Source organism: Culex pipiens, chromosome 1, assembly GCF_016801865.2.
Source record: "Culex pipiens pallens isolate TS chromosome 1, TS_CPP_V2, whole genome shotgun sequence".
Lineage (NCBI taxonomy): Eukaryota > Metazoa > Arthropoda > Insecta > Diptera > Culicidae > Culex > Culex pipiens.
Window position 1 is genome coordinate 6299707 of NC_068937.1, and position 18639 is coordinate 6318345.

Genomic DNA, 18639 nt, shown 5'->3' on the forward strand with positions numbered 1-18639 from the left:
GGCGCAGCAGCTGTGGAGCGCCCTTTGGAAATGTCGGCTGGACCAAATTTGACAGTTTGAGTTGTGCGACCCACCTGCCGCTCCGAGAGTTATCGACCTTTGCTGAGTTACAACCAGAAATCGCCGAAGGTCGACTGCCCCATCAAGAAGTTATTGACCGTTACATCGATCCCAGCAGGCTGCTTGGATTGATTCTCACGTAGTTTCACCGCCGCCGAAAACTTTGCCTTGTTCCGCATAAATTAACCCGCCATGGCCAACTCCGCCATAACTCTCAATTTGTCACAACGTCCACTCGAATAAATCAACGCGACGCGATGTAACGCGAATGCTAGATCTACCGAAACGTCAACGCTATCGCGTTACAGCGCAGCTGTCAAAAGCGCAAACGTCAAATTTGGTAAACACCGATTTCACGGCCTACCGAGCAACGCGGTGCCGATTTCGGTTTCGGTGGCTTATCGGCCATCTTGGACACTCATTGACGGCGGAAGCCCGAGATTAAATCGGCAACAACTTATGCTGCTGGGCAAGTTTCGGCTAATGGCTCAATTAGTGTCTTTGTAGTGCGCGCCGGGGTAATGGCTGGGGGGCTCAAGGTTTGGGGCCTAATCCGCGCGCGCGCTCTCTTCTGGCATCAATGAACAGAAGCATAAATTGAGATAAGACATGGCGGTGATATATTGGTCGGGGCTTGCGCGTAGTAGTGACCATCCCTGCGCGTCGAGTTATCATAATTAGGTTTGCTGGGTCAGTGCCCAGGGCTGGGTTCTGCAATTAAATTTTGCAGTAAAAGTCACTCATTTGGCGCAACGCTGCCTTGGGCTGTCAAAAGTATTAAATTGCGTACTAAAGTTGGATAAAGTCGCTCCAATTAAGTTCTACAAAGCCTAAGACGCCTTACCAACTTTATTAGCAATTCAATTTATAAAAAAGTGTGTCAAAATTTAGTGCTCATCCAGCGTTAATTTGTGCCTTTAAGTTCGGAATTTGTGCCCTTAAGGATTCCTTACAAATTACGTTATACAATTTAACACTCAAGTCAGTTTTTGTGTGATTTAAAAAAATGTGTCAAAATTTAGTGCTCATTCAGCGTTAATTTGTGCCCATCAGGATTCTATTCGAGCTGCCTTATAAGTTCTACTTTCAAGATTTTTTGTTAAAGCGCTTGACATGACGCCATGTTTAAAATGTGTTAAAGTTGAGTGTTCACAAATTCTGTACTTAAAGGTAAAACATAAGTTATTTTGTGCCTTTAAATTCAGAATTTTCGCCCTGAAGGATTCCAATAAAAATATCTTCCAAGTTTCTTTATTCAAGCCTAAAAATTTCGAAATTTTTGAAATTTGTTAATATGGGTGCCCTTCAGGATTCCATTCAAATTACAATATAATATTATATATACAAGACATTTACTAAAAACTTCGCTTTCACATGTGACCATTTTCAAGGTGTAAAAAATAGTGCTCATTTAGTTGTATTTGGTGCCCTAATGTTAAAAATTTGTGCCCTTAAGGATTCCATATAAACTACCTGAAAAAAAATAATCAAAATGTTATGCCCATTTATCGCTTTTTTGTGCTCTTATGTAAACAATTTGTGCCCTGGTGAATTGCACACAAAATTTCATACAAAGGAATTAGCATGACACCATTAAAAAAAATCAAAATTTAGTGCTCATTTAAAGCTATTTTGTGCTCTTTAGTTCAGAATTTGTGCTCTTAAGGATTCCATATTTGGTGCCCTAATTTTCAGATTTTGTGCCTTTAAGATTTTTTTACTACATGTTTGAAATTTTTTCAATGCTTAAATTTTTACGATCATTATTTTCTCTAAAAAAACATTTAATGTTGAGCTCATTTGATACATATATTGGTACAATACTCAGATGTTGTGCCCTTAATGTTTCTTTGCGATCCATCAACTATTTTTTAAAGAAATCTACGTTTGCTATTTTAGTTTCCACTTATCGCCAGTTTGAATAAAAGAGCTCTTAATGTTGTGCCCATTTTGGTACTATTTGGTGCCCTTATTGTCAGACTTTGTGCCTTTAAAATTTCCTCTCAATCTTCCAAATATTTGTTCATAAAATTACGGCGCTCTTTTACCAATAATTATCAATTATTGATTATTTTTAATAAAAAAAAGCGTTGCATTTTGAGCTCACATGGTACAGTGTTGTGCCCTTTTACTCAGATTTTGTGCCCTCAATGTTTCCTTGTTTTCCGCCAAATACTTTTTTAAAGAATCAAAGTTCGCTACTTAAGATTTCACTGATCGCCAGTTTAAATGAAAAAAGCCTCTATAATGTTGTGCCCATTTGCTACTATTTGGTGCCCTTATTGTTAAATTTCGTGCCCTTAGGATTCTCTTTCAATCTTTGTTTTTGGAAAATTTCAATGCTTATTTTTTACAATCAATTAGTTTTGAAAAAAGCACAAATTAAAACGTTGTATGGTTGTTTGCCATAATTCTCAAATTAAGGGCCATTTACACAGTTTTTATATCCACCTTGTGCCCTCCTGGTTCCTTGTAATATACCAAATATTTTTCTAAGTATCAAAATTCTCTGCTTAATATTTTAAAAGCCGTCAATTTGATTAAAAAACGCATATATTTTGTGCCTATTTAGTACTATTTAGTGCCCTTTTTGTTAGATTTAGTGCCCTTATTTTTAGAATCTCAAAAACATTTATTTAATAAGATTCCATTGTTTTTGTTTCCATAAGTATACTTTGAATTTGCCTTGAATAATTAAAAGTGCTTAAATGTTGTGCTCACATAGCACTGTTTTGTGCCTCAATTTTGTAATTATGTGCCCTTTAGTTTTTCTTGTGATGTTTTTTTTAATTTTCTACTCATTTTTTTATGATTTGAGCCCCAATTCTGAGATTTAGTACTTTTGAGATTTCTATACAATTTCCTAAGTATTTGTTCGGTAAAATGTCGGTGCTTTATCTTCCAAATGGAATGATTTTGAATTTCACAAGTTGCTAATTTGAATTAAAAAGCTTATATATTTTGTGTGCCCATTTGGTACTGCTTTGTGTCCTAACTGTTCGATTAAGTGCAATAAAGATTTTCTGTTTGAGCCTTAATTTTCTGATTGTGTGCCCTTAAGTTTTCCTTGAGCTCTATTAAACCTTTTTTTTAGGAAACTAAATTCATTTCTTTAGTTTCACTAGCCGTCGAGTTGATCTAAACCCGTTTACCGTTTGTGCCCATTTGATACTGTTTCGTGCCCTTATTCTTACATTATGTGCCCTTATCATTCGATTTTTGTGCTCTTTGTTAGGAGAAAAATGGTTTAGTCATTTTAAATTTTGTCTTCAATTTGTATAGGTCTGTTCCCTAATTCGCAAATCACCATTTCAAGTTGATACATTTTTAGTTGTGTGCTCTTCGAAATTCTCTCCATTTCCCCCTTTGAGTAATTAAGAACTCATTTGATACTGTTCTGAGCTCGGAATTTCGGAATTTGTGCCAACATAAACTTAAAAACTATTTGCAACTACCTTGCTTAATTAAAAACTAAATGTCAAAATTAAGTGCTCACGTGCTAGTAATTTGTGCCCACATTTTCAGATTTTGTGCTCTTAACCGTTTCTTACGAACAATCAAACATGTTCACGGCTCAAATTTCGACCCTTTAGTGTGCTCAAATGTCAATTTCAAGTGTGCCCAAATTTAGTGCTCATTTCGTGCCTTTTAGTGCCACAATGATCAGAATTAGTGCTGTCGATGTTTTATTCGCAATCTTCCAAGACACTTTCTGGTCAAGCTCAAACCCAACTCCCACCTATCGCTGTTGCCAGGCCAGCAAACGCAGCAACGCCTACTTCGCAGCTGTCAACTCGTTACGGTCATCGACCTCGCAAATCTCACCTGTGCCGCGGCGCTCTTGACGTCCACGTAACGAAAAAAATCAATTTCTCACCCAGGTCCATCAGTTTTTCGTGCAGGTCTGTTTCCAAGCACGGGTCCCCGCGTTATCACGCTCGTGGACGCCCGTCAATTTCGCAAAAATTTACACCTAAACGCTAAGCGGGCGCCATCTTGCGTCTGATAAGGTGTGCGGCGACTATTTCTAGACCATATCAACCGGGGCAATATCTGCGTGTGCGCACACTTGTGCCCCAAGTCGGCAAGTGGGCACCAGATATTTTTAAATTAGCGACTGACCTACTTTCGGCCCCGACAATCATCTGTCGCTGATGGTGTTCTTTTTGCACAGTCGACATAGTCGACGTTCAATCTCTCTGATGTCATTATCGCGCGCGGGAGTAGTCACCGGTCGTAGTAGGCCGCGCAGCATCATCTGACCGCAACCAAACTGTCAATCATCGTCGAGGGAGTCGCTCTAGACTAATCTGGCGTGAAATGAAAACGAATGTCAAAGGATAGAAAAGCAAAAAGTGTCGCCTCATTATTGCATCATTAATTATGTCCCGTGACCGACATTGTCCGGACATGACAACGGCGGCATGATCTGAGGAGCTGTCAAATGATGTTTTGACAGCTCTGTTTGGGGGGGGTTTCAGGCCTCGTTAGGTCCTAATTGGGAGGGTAGGGCGCGAAATAGTACACGAATGACAGATGGCTGCGTACTTTGCTTTGTTTACATTTTTATTTTGGAGGAGTTCTTAACCGCTTCGTGGTCTTCTTGTCGTGGTCGTAGTGCTGGGTCGCTTCGTCGTCGTCGTAACCGGATCATCGTCTACGACGGTTCCCAGCGAATTCGGCGAGGTGTCCCGGGGAATGCACTCGAACACGACGTGGGCAGCCCGCTCACAAGGATCCCGGTACCGAGCCCAGATGCTGGCCACGCAGTCCCGTAACTCGCGCTGGAAGATTTCCTCCGTGTCGCCGTAACCGCCGCACTGGATGTACGTCCGGTGCGCGTCCGGACCAGTCTGGTCCGAGTACAGACCCTCCCGGATCAGCAGACACCGGAGCAGGCAGCGAGCCTTCGGAGGATACTGGAAGAGGACGGCCCGGTAGTCCGCGAGTTCCTCCTCGGATATCTTCAAGATCTGGGCGCACTGCTCGAGGTTGCTCCGCAAGCGGAGCTTCGGCATGTGCAGGATTTGCGGAGCTGTCGGCTCCAGGTGACCGTAGTTCTCCAAGTAACATCTCTTCGAGACGGAAGATCGACAGCAGAAGTCGTCCCGCGGACCCGTTCCCCGCTGAATGCAGTCCACGGTCCGGTTGTAGTAATCGTAATCGTCACAGTTCGGTCGGTAATGGCGTCCGTAACGGGCCTGCAAAACCCCGTACTCGTCGTTCCAACTGCGCAGAACCAGCTGCTCGCAGTAGGCTGCGCAATCATGGTCCGACCCCAGATACCGCCCGCACTCAAACTCCGCCCGTCGGACACTCTTGAACGCGGCATTGTGGTCAGACCCTTGGGTAACCCCGCAGGCTATCAACAAAACCAACAATACCCGCATTGTTCTGCAGACTACCCTCCGGGATCACCTCCGGATCGTTTTTATACCCCCAAGTCCGGACGTGCCCAATCAGCTCCACGGCACGCAGCCCAATTGGGCACGTTGCTATCTGCATCGCTTCGGAAGGTAAACAAAACCAAGTAGGCTATGAACAAGCGCCCAACTGTCAACGCTGCACGGAAAGAAACGCGTTGTTTGATTACGCTTGTTTGACAAACCGATTCCCGAACCGGGAATCAATCATCATTTAAGGCTTAGCGCGTACACACTTCCGGGTAAACACAGTTCAGGTTATCTAATTGAGCTCATTCCCCCCTCCCCCTCCCGTTCATCGGACTTCCAACCATTGGAGATACCATTTTATTAGCTTTGTTCTGCGCAATCATCGCCAACCTCTAGATTGGTATTTAATACTTTGATATTTGACTGACGGCGGCCCTCTTCATCCAGGCGGGCCAGGTGCGTGAAGGACCCCACGCTCACCCTTAGCTCACCAAGAGCTTACAGCAACCTCGAGTGCGCAGTTCGACAAAGGAGAACAGGATCGTGAGATCGCACCACAGCCTACTTCGTGTCAAATTATAGGCCCCCGTCGTCGTCCGGGCACCGCGGTTCAAGGGGCCAAACGCACTGACATAACCTAACAATTATCGATCAATAGACGGCCTACCCTTAAAGACTCTCCGGCGGAACATTAAAATATATTTCACGCATCGTAATCGGGCAATTTGGACAAGGACAGCGAGCGTAGATCTCTTTTTTTTTTTTGCTTCTTTTTAGAGAGGTCGAGGATGGAACTGAGACTGAGACTGTGGAAGTTGCCACCGAAAAAGAGCCTTCGCGCGGTTAGCAATACAATTTTGGCCTGTTCATCGCGGGGCTTGTTTGTTCGTCGGGGTGCGTAAAGATCGGGCCGGCCGGCGAACAAAGAGGATGAAGAAGAAGCCGACCGGAGCACGGAGGGAATTTCAATGAGGTTAGGTTCGAAGTTTGTTATCGAGACTTCTAGAATGGTGATTCTATCAAGTTGTTTGATGTTATCGTTGTCATTGACTTCGAGCCATGTCAAAATGCGTTTGACGTTTTAAATCAAGGTCTACAACGCTAAAGGTAAGCAACTGTCAAACGCAGGGTTGGATTGGCTTGCAAACCCTGCTTATTTAAAATCAAATTTCTCTTCAACTATCAAAATTACCCTTCAATTTCCAAAATATCCATTCAATGCTAAATGGTTGGCAAGTTTCGCGCCGTGCCAAAATCAGACGCGGGCTCCATTGTTCGCGCACAAACCAAACCAAACGGTAAGAGCCTGCGTTAAGCGCTATTGATCACAAAGGACCATAGCCAGCCAGCAGAAGCAATCGTTTGTCGTGATTGGTCATTTAAGGGTAGACCTCGGTTTGGCTTTCAACGCACCTCACACACGCAGTATGGAGATGGTAGGGGTTTGCAGTTTACAACTGAAAAAAAAATACAGCGATGAACACAACAATACAAAAACAAATACAAAATACCAGACACCAAAATGCCAAAATACTAAACTACCAAAATAACAAAATACAAAAATACCAAAATGTCAAAATACCAAAATACAAAAATACCAAAATGAGAAAATACCAAAATACAAAGATACCAAAATGTTAAAATACCAAAATAACAAAAAACCAAAATACCAAAATACCAAAATACCAAAATACCAAAATACCAAAATTCCAAAATTCCAAAATACCAAAATACCAAAAATATCAAAATACCAATATACCTAAATACCAAAATACCAAAATACCAAAATACCAAAATACCAAAATACCAAAATACCAAAATCCCAAAATACCAAAATACCAAAATACCAAAATTCCAAAATTCCAAAATACAAAAATACCAAATTGTCAAAATACCAAAATACAAAGATACCAAAATGTTAAAATACCAAAATAACAAAAAACCAAAATACCAAAATACCAAAATACCAAAATTCCAAAATTCCAAAATTCCAAAATACCAAAATACCAAAATACCAAAAATACCAAAATACCAATATACCTAAATACCAAAATACCAAAATACCAAAATACCAAAATACCAAAATACCAAAATACCAAAATACCAAAAATACCAAAAATAACAAAATACCAAAAAACCAAAATACCAATATACCTAAATACCAAAATACCAAAATACCAAAATACCAAAATACCAAAATATCAAAATACCAAAATACCAAAATACCAAAATACCAAAATACCAAAATACCAAAAAAACAGAAATACCTAAATACCTAAATACCTAAATACCTAAATACCAAAATACCAAAATACCAAAATACCAAAATACCAAAATACCAAAATACTAAAATACCAAAATACCAAAATACCAAAATACCAAAATACCAAAATACCAAAATACCAAAATGCAAAAATACCCAAATAAAAAAATACCAAAATGTCAAAATACCAAAATACCAAAATACTAAAATACAAAAATACCAAAATGTCAAAATACCAAAATACCAAAATACTAAAATACTAAAATACCAAAATACCAAATATCAAAAAAATACAAAAATACAAAAAAAAAACAAAATACCAAAAAAAAACCCAAAATACAAAAATAAAGTACTCTAAATCTTGTTTCAGAAATTAAAAAAAATAAAAATTTTATGTTCCAGAATTTCAACATTCAAAAATGTAAAAAAATCCTAGTTCCTGAACCACGTGGAAACTTTTTTGAAATTTCGGATCTTAAAAAAAATATGAATTCTAAAATTCGAAAAAATATAGAAGTTAAAAAAATAACAATAACATAAAATTTTTAATTTCCAGAATTTTAACATTTAAAATTGCTTAATTTCAAGGTTTTTAAAAATTCAAAAATGTACCAAAATTTTCATATTTTCTTTCACTTTGAAACAAAATCCAAATTTTGGTTTAAAAATCAAAATTAAAAAAAACAAAACAAAATGATTCTTAATTCGAAAGAAATTACAATTAAGCTCTAAAATTCTAAAAATAAATTCGAAAATTCCACAAATCTCTTTATTCAACATACGGAAATTCAGAATTAAAAAAAAACAATCAAAAATGTTTACGTGCCACAATTTTCACATTCAAATAAGCATAAACTTTAGAATGCTAGAATTGCAAAATTCATAATATTTTTATTTTAAGAGTACAAAAATTATATAATTTCAAAAATCAAAATTATAAAAAAGCAACATTTTAAAATTCGAAAACAAATTATTCTTAGGTTCTAGAATTCTGAAAATTTCAAAAATATGAATCCTAAAACTCGAAAAGTGTTTTCATAAATCAAAAGTCCTTAAACTTAAAAAAAAATCGAAACTGACAAAATATATTTAAAAAAAATTACAAATTCAGAAGTGCAACAATTTAAAAATAAAATCTGTAGATTCAAGAATTTTAAACTTAAAAAATTAATGCAATTGCAGAATTTAAAAATTCATAAATTTTTAACTTGAAAATTCACAAAATAGTCTGAAATTTCAAATTTTTATTTAAAAACTAATTATAAAATTAGTAAAAATAAAATAATAAAAAATTTAAAAGACCGGTATAAAAAAGATATAAGTTCTTAGCTCTAAAATAAATAAAAAAATAAATTCTATAATAAATAAAATTCTATGATCTCAAAAAATATAGATTTTACAATTCAGAATTTAGGAATTAAATAAAAATGGAAAAATTCCAAATTTAAATTCTTGAAATCTTGGAATTTTTAAATTCGAACATTTTCAAATTATTATACGAATTTGAAAATCATATCTTGAAGCTTTTCTAAAATTCAAAAATGCTGATAAAAAACAAAATTCTTAATTTATAAACATTGAAATTCCAAAACTCAGAATATAAACATAAGAAATTTAAGAAATTCAAAAATTTAACAATTTTAAAATAAAAAATTGTAGTTTCCAGAATTTCAAACTTCAAAAATCAATGTATTGCAAAATTGCAGAATTCAAGAATTCATGCATTTTTACTTGAAAAAATGTTACAAAAAAAATCTGAAACTTTAAAGTTTAATTTTATAACATAATATTAAATCAAAAAAAAATATTTATATTAAACAAATTAAAATGCCGAAATAAAAAAAAATCTGAATTTCTAAAACTCTAAAATGAAAAAAAATCAAAAATCTTTAAACATATAAATTTGAAAATTAAAAAATCTAAGAACTCAAAAATAAAAACATAAATGTTCCAATTTGAAGAATCCAGAAGTTGAAAAAAATTAAAAAATGTAAAAAAACAAAACCAAAACAACACAGATCAAATAAGTCGTCCAAAAATTCAAAATATTTAAGACCAAGAGATTAAAAACTAAAATATTAAAAGATCGAAAGATCAACTACCAAAAGACCACATGATACAAACATTTCAAATCACCCTACCACCTCTAAACTGCGTGTACCTTACCCGCGCACATATTGAGACATTCGGCCGGTCAATTGACAGCCAAAGCCACAATACAGGACAGAACTGGCGGACAGACGGACAAACGGATGGACACCACTTATGACCCTGATTTCGCCAGCCAGCCAGCCAGCCAGTACGTGCGTGTGTCTTTTCTGTTGTAACGATCAGCCGTTTTTAACCCCCACTGTCTCTCTCGCTACCATTTTTTTTTTCACACGGATTACGACTTTTGTCTGGGGGGTGGTCACGGGAAGATGGTGGCGGGGGCGCAGAGCCCCAATAAAATACGAAACAATTGAAACAAAAAACCTAACAGCTTACCGATCGGAATACGGATTAGCTGCCCCCGGACATAGACAAGTGGGATCGGACAGGTTGGAGGTTGCGTTTGGACGTTTGAATGCTAAATTTTTCGTTAAATGCTAATATAGTGCTGATTTAAATTCGATATAATGCTATTTAAGTGTTGTTCTAGTGCTTGTTTTGATATTTTAATGGAATTTCCGTTTATTTCTTCAAAATAATTTCTATTTTTGGTCTAAAGCTATTCTAGTGCCATTTTAAAGCCACCTGGCGACTTCTCCGTCCACTTGTCTCTGGTCCAACCCAGGTGAAACCGCTCTTTAGCGCAAAAAGCCCACCATTTAGTGGTGGCACTCGTGTAAAGTGCGTGCGTGCGTGTGTGTGCGTTACGCGCGTGTGTTACATTGAGTTTTTTCCTCTTTTTCTTCTGCTTCATTGGCCGACGTCAGGTCGAGAGAGTGGGTCCATGTCTGGCCTGATGTCTGACCAGCAAAAAAAAAAAAGGTTGCGTGAAGATTTCCTTTATTGTTTCGTCGTCGTCGTCGTCTCTAGCGGATTACGCACCCTCGAAAACCCCTCGTCAAGTCGCCTTAGCAACACGATCCGCGACGACGCACTCTTGGACGTGACTGCCGATAGGCCTACTGCGATCAGCCGCGGAGGCCGTTTTGGTTTTGAGAGACGTTGCAGACTTGGGTTGATTGTGGCGATTGTCTGATTTTAATTGATTTGAGATTATCATTTTTTTTTTAGAAATTCGATATTTTTTCGCCACGAACTGTCAAAATCGGTTTTCGAGGGGAGGTAATTCGATACCAATCAATTGCTGAATGACCCCTCTTGTAGGTTGCCAGGGTCTCTGCCTCGGTCTGTCTTATCGCGGGCACGCAGATTAGGGAGTTCAAGAAAGGCGCTCCCTCACGATGACCGAGGGGCGGCTCGCTTATCTAACTGGGTTATCTGCGCGACACCATCAGGAAAAACCAACAAAAGTTATTTAATTTAAAGCCTTCGAAGAAGGAAAAAAATGGAATTTCGGTGTTTTATGATGACAATTGTTCTGCTCACCGGTCGTCAGCGACTTTCAACCACTTTTTACGGCGACAGCCGAGGGGTCCACACGCACCCAACACGCAAGATAAGGCGCCTTATCGGAACCCGCTGAATGACAACAAAATGCATTTTTGTTCCTCATCCTCGAAAAAATGTTGATGTTTACAGTGGAAGATAAGAGCTCCGCGTTGCGTCATTTCAATTTCAGAAAATGATTGACTTATCTCAAACCCAAGCGAGATGCGTGACCAACCGGGCAAGATTTACGGCACATCCGGCGCCCCCTCGGTTTTTTGTTGACACTTGTTTCGAAATCCCAGTAGGCCCTGATTTGGACGGGGGCGCCTTTTGACCCGCGATTGTGGCGCGTCAGCCTTCGATTTGACAGCTGATGAGGAGTCTTTTTATTCGGGCCGTTAATCGCAGCAGTCGGCGTTGAACTCCTCAAGGCTCTTTTGCGTGGCGGGGCTTTGTTATCAAATCCTGAACAGAATTTGGCGATGGACGGGGAATAGCGAATCTAAACAAGTCAATTGATTGTAAAAGTACAACTCACCGTCGCGCGTCAGGTTCCGACAGTGTAATCACGAGCTTTTTGCGTTCTTTTTCTAGGGTGGCATTGTCTCTATCTTCGAGCTGTCAAATTTTTTAAATTTAATTTGAAAAATCTTAAAAACAAATCTAAAAATCTCAAAATCTAAAAATATCAAAATCTAGAGATCTAAAAATCTAAAAATCTAGAGATCTAAAAATCTAAAAATCTAAAAATCTAAAAATTTAAAAATCTAAAAATCTAAAAATCTAAAAATCTAAAAATCTGAAAATCTAAAAATCTAAAAATCTAAAACACTAAAAATCTAAAAATCTGAAAATCTAAAAATCTAAAAATCTAAAAATCTAAAATTCTAAAAATCTAAAAATCTAAAAATCTAAAAATCTAAAAATCTAAAAATCTAAAAATCTGAAAATCTAAAAATCTAAAAATCTAAAATTCTAAACATCTAAAAATGTAAAAATCTAAAAATCTAAAAATCTAAAAATCTAAAAATCTAAAAATCTAAAAATCTAAAAATCTAAAAATCTAAAAATCTAAAAATCTAAAAATCTAAAAATCTAAAAATCTAAAAATCTAAAAATCTAAAAATCTAAAAATCTAAAAATCTAAAAATCTAAAAATCTAAAAATCTAAAAATCTAAAAATCTAAAAATCTAAAAATCTAAAAATCTAAAAATCTAAAAATCTAAAAATCTAAAAATCTAAAAATCTAAAGATCTTAAAATCTAAAAATCTAAAAATCTAAAAATCTAAAAATCTAAAAATCTAAAAATCTAAAAATCTAAAAATCTAAAAATCTAAAAATCTAAAAATCTAAAAATCTAAAAATCTAAAAATCTAAAAATAATTTTGACATTTTGACATTTTGACATTTTATCATTTTGACATTTTGACATTTTGACATTTTGACATTTTGACATTTTGACATTTTGACATTTTGACATTTTGACATTTTGACATTTTGACATTTTGACATTTTGACATTTTGACATTTTGACATTTTGACATTTTGACATTTTGACATTTTGACATTTTGACATTTTGACATTTTGACATTTTGACATTTTGACATTTTGATATTTTGACATTTTGACATTTTTACATTTTGCCAATTTTCCTTGAATTTTGAGCATGATATAAATTAAGGAAAAAATGTAACAGAGTCGAAATCCACTCCTCTTACCCTTGGTCTTTCAATTATCGCCCCCGAAAAGAAGGTGCCGTAAACGTCCAGGAATCATCCTAGTAGCCAAGGCCATCACGAAGAGCTGCGCAACTCAAAACGCCTTATCGCAGTCAGAGCCTACTAGGCGTCGCCAACAGGGCGGCCTCCTGCTTAATTACGCAAGATTTGGCAAACGAAATAAGACCTACGCGAAACGTGACCCTCGCGCGCCTACTTGATCAAAACGGCACCTTTGTTTTACGCTAGCTGTCAAAAATCCCGCCACCTGGTGGCGAAAGGGTTAAATTTTGCGCGGCCCCAAACGCGGAAGAACAATCGGTGCGAATTTGGTGTATTATTTGCACGATAAGATAACGCAATTTTAGACAGCGAGCGTGTTGCGGCGCGCGTGAAACAGGGAAGACATTTTTGCACTGTAAATTGTGATGATAAGAAAGTCCACCCGAGTTGCGCGTGCTTACCGAAATTAAAGATCCTTATCGGGGCCCGGCAGGTTTAAGGCCGGCCCGCGCCCCTCTGGCGGCGGCGATGACAACGCTGACGAGAAATGTCACTTTGTGGTGAAATTTTGATGATTACCGGGTGGAACGTGTGCGTCTGACAGCTGTCAAAATTAAATTAGGTTTATCTTTGAACAATTTAATTTGAAATTTTTGGTCTACCACAAAATTGTTAATCGATATCTCTAAAAATTACAAAACAACAATATTTGACAATAAAACCAAGATTTGTCAATGCAAGGTTGAGATGATCCCTCTTTTTGGCTACACTTTAAGTAAACATTGATTTTTGACAGTTTGTTCAAGGTTTATCTGCGCAAGGTTGAGTTAATTGAATGAGAAAAACTTTTTTTCAACTTTTTTTAACAGCCAAGATTTGTCATCAAAACGTTTGTTTTTATTTGTTTAAGTGTTGCCAGCTAACGTTCATCATTTCCAGGTAACGCTATGGAAAAAAAGTTCAACCTAATAATTCGTCTTGATTCATTCCACTTAAAAGAAGGGTTCTCACCTCGAGCTGCTCTGCAGGGAGGTGAACCCATAAACCAGAACGTGCCCGACATGTTTATTTACAACTGTCAAACAAAGACGCGCTCTGTGTTTGAAAAGTGTAATTAAAAATTTCAGCTGATTTATGGAACCCACTCGCGTCGCGTCCACAAATCCGCTGATCTTGCTCCCCTTTCCCGTTCCCGTCCCGTCTGGGCTTTGTTTGGCTGTCAAAAAAGGGAAAACTCGACGCGTAGGTCTTCCCCTGCTGGAGAACCTCTTTCATTCATAATTCCATCCAAGTAGGCGCGAGAGCACTAAAGTCAACAGAAGCAGGTTCGGTTCGTGCAGGAATTTTGAAGTCGCGAACGCACAGCCTACTCTGATCTGTCAAACGAGTCGCGTTGCCACACGCACTGTGTAATCATCGCGTTGATCGCCACGATGATGCGATGATCGCGCGTTTTCCTTTTCTCTCATTCCTTTTGACAAGAAGATCTAATTTCTGCGCAGTTGACACCGCCGATTAGCGAATCTGTGCAGATTTTCTAAGCTGACAGCTTAGCAGTGTTGCCAAAAACCGTACACGCACACCGCTTTGGTGGCAGGGAACCTGTTTGGTAAAAAAATCAAACAAATTATTCAATCACACACCAGTACCAGTAGCGCGAGTTTACAACAACAGCGACACGGCGAATCGCGCCGAAAACTATACAGTAAATTGTGTGTAATCGTGTGTGCGATATTATGTGCCTTTGGTCTAAAAAATTCTCAAGGCTACCGCCGACCTGCCGGTTATTGCTCCTGCCGCGGTGCCATTTTTTTTATTTGTTCTTCTTCCGCCTTCTCGCCGACTTCTTCGTCTTCTTCCCTCTATACTGCGCACTTTGAAATCGCTCGACGAAAAGTTCTTAAATCCAAGCCGGCCGGTCAAAGTTTTGCGCAATCGCCGTGTCGTCATAGCCATGACTTACAGCTGTCAGTGTGCGGCGCGCAGCGGTGATGAGTCATGACAGTTCTCCAGCGCGCCAATGTTATTAAACGGTGGTGTCAATTAGATCTAGTAGTGAACATAAGGCCTACTGCGATCGCCAATAAAATATATTTCAGCTAATTGGTCGGCTCAGCTAACACGGTTCGGTGGGTTTTGGGGAACAGCTCAATCGCGCAAAAGGTGTCGATTCACCCTCGCTCTAGTAGCGATTCTGGAGGTTCTAGTCACGATCCGCGGGGTCCATCCCCTCGAACTTGGATGTTGCGACCTTGCGAATCACTCAGGATCTCCTCCTCTATTTATAGACACAAATGGGAGCCTGGGAGACCAATTTGCGAGCGTCTTTGTCGTAAAGCTATGTTTGGCAACACTGCTGATCAGAACTGTGGAATTTCTTATTATCAACCAGAGCACAAATTCAGAGAAGTTTGATAATCTTTTATTTCGCTCGAAATCAACATATATCTTCAATTTCAGGTCGATTGCTCTTCACCAGCCAGAGCACAAATTCTTAGATGTTGAAAAATTGATAATTTTGATTAAAACCTTAAAATATTTCCAATTTCAAGTCAATTTGCTAATCACCAGCCATAGCACAAATTCAAAGAATTTGAAGATTCATTAATTTGGGTCAAAATCAAAATATATTTTAAATTTTAAGTCGATTACTCAACACCAGTAAGACCACAAATTCGATGAAGTTGAAAAATCTTTAATTTTGGTTCAAATCAAGATATATTTTCAATTTCAGGTCGATTGTTCAACACTAGCCAGAGCACAAATTCATAGATGTTGAGAAATTGATAATTTTGATCAGAATCATATCATATTTTCAATTTCAAGTCGATTTGCCAATCACCAGCCTGAGCACAAATTCATAGACGTTGAAAATTTGTTAATTAAGCTCAAAATCAAAGCAATTTATCAATTTCAAGCCGATTGCTCTTCACCAGCATGAGCACAAATTCGATGATGTTGAAAAATCTTTAACTAAGGTCCAAATCAAGATATATTTTCAATTTCAGGTCGATTGCTCTTAACCAGCCAGAGCACAAATTCGTAGATGTTGAAAAATTGATAATTTTGATTAATACCAAAAAATATTTCCAATTTCAAGTCGATTTGCCAATCACTAGCCTTAGCACAAATTCATAGAATTTGAAGATTCATTAATTTGGGTCAAAATCAAAATATATTTTAAATTTCAATTCGATTACTCAACACCAGCAAGAGCACAAATTCGATGAAGTTGAAAAACCTATAATTTAGGTCCAAATCAAGATATATTTTTAATTTCAGGTCGATTGCTCTTCACCAGCCAGAGCACAAATTCATGGAAGTCGAAAAATTGGTAATTTAGGTATAAATCAAGATATATTTTCGATTTCAAGTCGATTGTTCATCACCAGCCAGAGCACAAATTCTAAGATGTTGAAAATTGATAATTTTGATTAAATTCGTAAAATATTTCCAATTTCAAGTCGATTTGCCAATCACCAGCCTTAGCACAAATTCAAAGAATTTGAAAATTCATTGATTTGGGTGAAAATCAAAATACATTTTAAACTCAAGTCGATTACTCAACACCAGCAAGAGCTCAAATTCATAGAAGTTGAGAAATTGATATGTTTTGATTAAAATCATTACATATTTGCAATTTCAAGTTGATTTGCCAATCACCAGCCTGAGCACAAATTCATAGAAGTTGAAAATTCATTAATTTAGCCCAAAATTAAAGCAGATTTTCATTCCTCCTCACCAGCCAGAGCACAAATTCATAGAAGTTGAAAAAATGATAGTTTTGATAAAAATCAAAACATATTTTCAATTTCAAGTCGATTCGTCAATCACCAGCCTGAGCACCAATTTATTCAAGTTCAAAATTCGTTAATTTGGGTCAAAATCAAAACAACTCCAAAGTTGTTTAACTTCCTGGTTCACAACAAATGGTTCAAGTTGTCAAAAATTGTAGTCCGATGCAATATTTTTCGACACCTATTCAGCATTCCTTTTTTATTTAAAAAAAAAAAGTTGACTAAAAACATTTCCAAAGGGCCTAACCGCAACTAATTCTAGTTTCCGCCGAAAAACGTCAAATTTAGTCGCCGTTACCAAATTAGTGACTAATTACCGCAGGAATGCCGTTTATGTATCATCCCGCAAATTTCAGGGAATTTCCGGCCGGACCAGTTCGGTCCACAAATGTGCCACCTCATCTCTGCCAGGGCGCAAAAGGAGAGCCATAAAAAACGGGACCAAAATACCAATCTCCTCCAACAAGAGCGGGTGCCCTTTTTAGCATAGCGTCCCCAGACATTGCTTACTCTTTCGCTGGTGGTTGGTGTTATTAGTGCTTCGCTTAGCAACATTCCACGGGTTTCCGATTGTGTCTAGACCTGTTTGAACATGTTTCAATTCTCCCTTTCACACACGAGCGGGCGGCGACGCCCGGCTAGGTCCGTCCAAGTCGCCTTAAGCTCCCCTCTCACCCTCGAGATTGAGAGAGAGAGAGAGAGAAATGTCAGCCGTGGTGAACGTGGCGCTTTTCGCCCATTGCGTTGGTAATTAGCCAACCCAAAGTAGGCCCTGATCGGGCGCCTTATCGCTGGCGCGATCTGTCAAATCAAAACAAAGCAGGCTGCGTGTGGGCGCCTAAACTGCGAGCAATTTTTGTTGTGGTAAACAACAATATTATTGTTGGCGATTTCGCCACCCCAAAAACTTTGTTTAGAACGTGCGACCAAGAGATACGGCGCAAATGAGAGCCCCCCGACGTCCCGAACCGCAAAAAAATGGCGCCTCAACTTGCCTATTTTTCGGGACGACGAGTCATTGTGGCCACCTTGAACCCACCACCACAAACTCTTTTCACGGGATCGCTGCGCGTACAAATTTATTCACACAAAAGCGGCCGAAATTTCATTCAGCGAAAAGAAACGAACGAAATGAAAAAAAAAAACGCTCAGATTCATTGCAAGTTGCTGTGTGTTAACATTTTAATTTTATTGCTCAATAAGAATCACGCGAGCTCCACCAATACAAACGCACGCGCGCGTGATCGGTGGGGGCCTAAACGATGCGTCATCATCGCAGTAGACTTTGTCTGTATTGGTGACTGTATTGCTACGCCGCGCTTTTTTCCCGCCAAAACCGAACGCGTCACGTCGGCCATGTTTAAGTCGCCGCTCTCCGAGAGTCGAAAAGTCGCTCTCAATCAAAGCTGGCTGCGTCCTGGGCTCGCTCGAGACCGGTTTCATTCATGAGCGCAGTCCACGTTTGCAGAAATTTATCGATCGTAGTGTGCGGTGCGGCGAGCTGATCTGTGTTTGTGTGTACTTACAAGCGAACACGGGAGAATAATAAAACATGAATAAAAAAATGGTTTATGGTCTTCACCTTAACGAACGCGCATACTCGACTCAACGAGCGTCGACTCGTTCAACTTAAGCGATTTAAATTCCTATGCTGGAATGAAAAAAAAAAACAAGCTAACCAAGAAGCAACGTAAACAAATTTTGCTTCCTACACCGTAGTAGGCGAGCTTCCCACTAATCTAGTAGCCCTCCGAGTTGTTTTCCGGTTTAATGCATTTCGGGAAGAACCCAATCTTACACGGAGAAAAATCGGTTTCAATTTTATTACAACATTCCTTTAGACCTTGACTAAAATCAAATAA

General features: G+C 38.2%; 2 protein-coding genes across 6 annotated transcripts in view; one reads left to right on the forward strand and one right to left on the reverse strand.

Annotated features, from left to right (window-relative positions):
* Positions 1 to 18639, forward strand: part of LOC120422065 (tRNA dimethylallyltransferase) — a 246745-nt gene that overhangs the window by 165247 nt on the left and 62859 nt on the right. The window lies entirely within an intron of this gene.
* On the reverse strand, positions 3524 to 6895 carry LOC120422071 (general odorant-binding protein 45-like). Its single transcript, XM_039585414.2, has one exon. The coding sequence runs from the start codon at positions 5448 to 5450 to the stop codon at positions 4644 to 4646; it is 807 nt and encodes a 268-aa protein (XP_039441348.1). The 5' UTR covers positions 5451 to 6895; the 3' UTR covers positions 3524 to 4643.

Coding starts and splice junctions, on each gene's coding strand:
- LOC120422071 (XM_039585414.2), bottom strand. CDS start 5,450: ATGCGGGTATTGTTGGTTTTGTTGATAGCCTGCGGGGTTACCCAAGGG.